At 56.8% G+C, this 4,981-nt stretch overlaps 1 protein-coding gene across 1 annotated transcript in view; it reads right to left on the reverse strand.

Moving 5' to 3' along the window:
• Window positions 1–4,981, reverse strand: part of ASS1 (argininosuccinate synthase 1) — a 39,516-nt gene that overhangs the window by 15,773 nt on the left and 18,762 nt on the right. Inside the window, exons 9-10 of the mRNA XM_006754208.2 lie at window positions 3,946–4,030; window positions 3,122–3,186 (exon numbers count right to left, since the gene is read on the reverse strand). Of these exons, the coding sequence (XP_006754271.2) occupies window positions 3,122–3,186; window positions 3,946–4,030 (150 nt within the window). The remainder of the gene's footprint in view (window positions 1–3,121; window positions 3,187–3,945; window positions 4,031–4,981) is intronic.

Consider the following 4,981-nt stretch of genomic DNA (forward strand, 5'->3'; position numbering starts at 1 on the left):
CCACCTCAGGCCCAGCGCACCGGCACTGCCCAACTCCCTGACACCGCAACTCCTGGGGGAAAAACGCACAGAAAACCAACCAAATAAAAACAAAAAACCGAAACACAACACAAATAAACAAGCCCTTAACGAATTGCAATTACGAGCTTTGTAAAATCGATACAAGTGACATTTCCCCTTGTCACAGAGATACGGACAATAGTCCTCCTACTCTGCCCTCAATAGAGTTGGCAATTAACAGCCTCTCCCATTACCGTAGACTTAATTGACACCCCGTAGCGGGCGAATCCATAGTGTCCCAGTTTATTGCCCCGCTCTTTCCTTCTCACTACAAACCACTGGGCGTGGAGAAATAACAAGATACCGCCTAAAATTAGGAAACAGTTTTCTTCTCTCACCCCCCAAACCAAGTAAGAAAAATAGGTGACTTAGAACTTCCAAAGGGAGATGACAACATCACCTCGTCTTCCCCACCGTGGATGTGGACGGCTGGAGTTCAGAGAGGGAGAGCAACTTGCCTGAGGCCACACAGCAAGTTGTGTGACCGAATCCTGTGCCTTGAGGGACAGCCCCCTCGGGTACACACACATTACTTGGGCGGGGTGCAGGCTCTACTGCAGGCCTCTGTCCCTCAGCTGGGTGGCATTCTCACCAGAGAAGTCAGAGCTGCCTGCTAGTCTCCTGGCTCTGACCTGCAATGGTGATGGCGCCCAGGTCTGGGGAAAAGATGGAGTCTACCACCCAGGCTCAGCACCTACGGTGGGCCAAGCGCTCTCCAGATTTGACCTAACACAATCCATTTCATAGAAGAAGTTGAGGTTCAGGGAGGCTGTTGCTTTCACAGGGGTGATGGAGCCAGGATGGGGACTCAAGCCGGGCACCAAAGCCTAGACCCTCTATCCCAGGGATGGCGAACCTTTTGAGCTCGGCGTGTCAGCATTTTGAAAAACCCTAACTTAACTCTGGTGCCGTGTCACATATAGAAATTTTTTGATCTTTGCAACCACAGTAAAACAAAGATTTATATTTTTGATATTTATTTTATATATTTAAATGCCATTTAACAAAGAAAAATCAACCAAAAAAATGAGTTCGCGTGTCACCTCTGACACGCGTGTCATAGGTTCGCCATCACTGCTCTATACCAACCTCTGCCAGGTCTCCAGGGGTTCAGCCCCCATCAGATCCAACCCACCAGCCAACTGGCCACCTGGGGCACCTCCTACCTTTCCTACTCCTCCCGATCCACCTTCTCTAGCCCATAATCTACCGGTTGATGCCTATTCTCCCGCCACCTCCTCCAGGATGTCTTCCCAGAATAGTCCAGACCAGGCCTTTATCACTACCTCCTTCAGTTCCAATTTGCTTGGCTCTCCCTGCCTAGCAGGAGGCCACCTCAGAGTGACCTCAGGCCAGTGCTTGGCTTTCCAATAAGGAAATTCATTTTCACCATAAATACCAATCTTGATAGACTGGTCATGACTGCCTGATGCACGGAGACACATCCACAATCAACTAGTGATGCCTGCCAAGGGCACAGAAGGGGCATGACAATAGGGCCCTTAGTGGACCCCTCTGAGCTCCCAGAGGACATAGGTTGCCCTGTCCTTTCAGCATCCTCCTGGGGCCACAGTCATTTGTGGAGCACCTCCCCTGCTCCAGGTCCTGCTGCAATACCCGGGCTAGAACCCGGATGGGCCACACTCCAGACTAAAGCTCTTAGCCTGTCTGGATCTGGGGCATCCGTCCAGGGCCTGCCGCCCCCGTGCCTGTAACTTTGAGCCTCGCTTTCTCGTCTATAGTTGAGGGTGCTGGTCTCAGGCTCCCCAAGGTCCCTCCCAGGTCTGCCTCGGAGGGCTTACATTGTGAGGGCTCCCAAGGGCAGACTGAGACAAAAGGGCTTTTAATCAGATGTGAATAGAGGTAAGAGACAAAGGTAAGAGAGGGTAAAAGGCAGCAGCTAATCAGCACTATTGTTCTCCACAAGGCCTTTCCAAGAGAGTTTCAATTAGGTTGTTTCCATCACCGCCCAGCCCCACAGAAGAGGCGAGGCCACTTGCCACTCCCTACACTTCTAGAGGCAAACCCTAACAGCTCTGAGCCCCAAGGATGGGCTCCCCGCACACGCCTATCGCAAGGCACCTGGGGAAACAGGCCCCAGAATGACAAGCCCAAGGTCACTGGGCAGGGCAGGGTCGCGTTGGGGTGAGAACCCCAGCATCCTGCCTCCCGCACCAGCCCTTTTTCCAACAGCTGAAACCTGCCCTCGGCTCTCTTTGGATTTTAGGATCTTCGTTAAACGTCTTGAAGGGCGAAGGCCATGATGACACCTCGGCCTGGATTTATCTGGTTGTGTGATCTTTTTAGATCAACCCTAAGCAAAGCGATATGAACACCTGCCAACACAGGGAACCCCAACCCCACAGCCGTACCTAAAAGTTCAGGTACCCAGTTCCAGGGCTCTCACTATTGAAAGCTGGCCCCCTCCCGCTTGGAACTCCCAGACCCACAGGGAGCCAAGACCCCCTGGTATGGATGGGGAAACTGGGTCCTCGAGGGGAGGGTGTGGTGGCGATGACGGGGTGAGAGACGGACAAAGGGAGTCACAGGCTCTGATACTAAGAGAAGAAAGAGGCGCCTGCTTGGGGTCCAAACTCTTCTCCCTCCTGGCCTAGCCAGAGGCGGTAGGGGCTGGGCAGTCTAGCCGAGGTGGCAGCCCTGGCCTATAAAAGCCCCCACCCACCACCTCCGGGCTGCTCACAGTGCCTGTGCAGCCCACGGCGCCCTCTCTGGCAGGACCCCCCTACCTGCCAGCCGGCCTCCGTCCAGCCTTAATGACACGAAATCAGCCCTGCACCGTCTGCCTCAGAACCGGGCCCAGAAGAGCCTGCCCTCGGACCCCCAGGCTCCTCCCTGCCCTGAGACAGCTCTTCCCACAAAACCCACTGAAGCCAGTGGCAAGGCACCCTCCACCCCCATCTCAGGAGGGAAACGGAGTCTGGTGGGGGCAAAGGGACTGGCCCCGTCACCGATGTAGCAGGGGAGGCACAATGCCCAAACGGAACGGGGACCTCAGGGGACTCCGGGTCCGAGCCCGGCCCCGAGGGGGCGGCAGACTCACCTCGGGACTTCATCCCGATGAAGCGGTTCTCCACGATGTCGATGCGGCCCACGCCATGCTTGCCCCTGTGGGGAGAGCGGGTCACTCGGGGCAGGAACTGCCACCGGCCCGGCCTCGACGCCACCACCACCCGCGGCCGCAGTTTGGGCCCATCTGGGCTGTGCCCGCCCCAGGGCCACAGGCAGGACGCCAGGCATCACCTCAGATGTCCTCAGACTTAGAAGACTGTACACGTGGGGAAACTGAGGCCCAGGCACGGAAGAGGTCGCTTGTCACACCTTGGTGAGTTTAAGGCAGCGGTTCTCAACCTGTGGGTCGCGACCCCTTTGGCGGTGGAACGACCCTTTCTCAGGGGTCGCCTAAGACCATCCTGCATATCAGATATTTACATGACGATTCACAACAGTAGCAACATGACAGTTACGAAGTAGCAACGAAAGTAATTTTATGTTGGGTCACAACATGAGGAACTGTATTTAAAGGGCCAGAAGGTTGAGAACCACTGGTTTAAGGCGTAACTGCCGTGACCTCCCTATTTGGACCTTGCGTGGCACCAGCCCCAACCTCTACTCATCGTTCCTGGTCTCAGACCCAGCCGAGAGCTGGAGGCTCCAGCGGGGCTGCTCCGAGGTGCAGGAGACCCCCTGGGGTGTTACCTTCCAAGACAGGGCCGCAGGGACTCCCACCAGAGACAGGGGGGGCGGTGGCCCGGCTGCCTGTGGGGCGCAGGCCTGGCTCCGGGGCCCCTGGGCAGGACCACCAGCCGCAATGGCCGACCCGTGCTGGCCACAGACAGCGTTTCCCGGGGTGGGGCGGACACTCACGCGATTTCGTTCAGGTACACGAAGAGCTCCAGGGACGAGCGGTGGGTGGTGCCGTCCTTGACGTTGGTCACCTTCACGGGGACCCCTGAGGCGGGAGGGGAAGGCAGTGGGCCTGGGGCTGGAGCTCAGGGGGAGCTGGGCCTGCCACCCCGCCCTCTCCCTCCGCCCGCAACGCCTTAAATGGATGTGACAGATATGGACTCCAAATGACTCCGTGAAAAGCCCTGTGCAGGTTGAGGCCTGCTGGGGGGAGCGGAGGGGGCGAGAAAGCCCCCCGGAATGAAAGGGAAAATGCAATAAAAACGCTCTCCCCCACCCTTCCCATTCTCCTTGCCCCTTTTGCATTTAGGGGCTGTGAAATTGGAACCAGGCCCTGAACTAATTGAATTTCACGCTCTACCATTGTCTTATGCCAGGAGCACCTTCTGTCCCACCAGTTACCGGGGGGCCGCCCGGCCGAGGTGCACACACACACACACACACACACACACACACCCTGCGTGTCTGTCAGGCAGACCCCCGGCCCCCGGCCCTACACCCCAGTCCCGCACGCAGCCATCTGATTGATGGGGGTGAGACGGTGCCCGCTCCAGCAGGCACCCTGAATTCTGAGAAGTGGGGTCTGGGGTGGCAGGAGGGCAGGAGGGAGGCAGCCGCTCGGGAGGGACCGAGGGGGGTACAAGGGGGGGCAGTGGGTGGGTTCGGGGTTGACTTTGAATAGCAAGGGGCACTTTCTCGAGCGGTGTGAAATGAGCAATAAATGTATTAGGGGGCTAACAAGAGAGCTGTAACAGTGACAAAGAAAGGCTGTTCAAAGTTGGCGGCTAATCCCCCACCCATCTGCCCAGCTCATTACCATGGAGCCAGCGACCGGGTGCCAATCAGGGCTCAATAGCGGCTTTCGAGTCTTTATTAGCCGGGCGCCGCTCAGAGGGGCTTCGCTCAAGGCGCTGTCAGCCGCCCCATTCTTCACCCCCATTTCCAGGGGTTTTATAACTTGGTTGTAAATTGCTATTAAATGTAAGTCTGCCCAATA

The sequence above is a fragment of the Myotis davidii genome, unplaced genomic scaffold (genome assembly GCF_000327345.1).
Source record: "Myotis davidii unplaced genomic scaffold, ASM32734v1 scaffold651, whole genome shotgun sequence".
NCBI lineage: Eukaryota > Metazoa > Chordata > Mammalia > Chiroptera > Vespertilionidae > Myotis > Myotis davidii.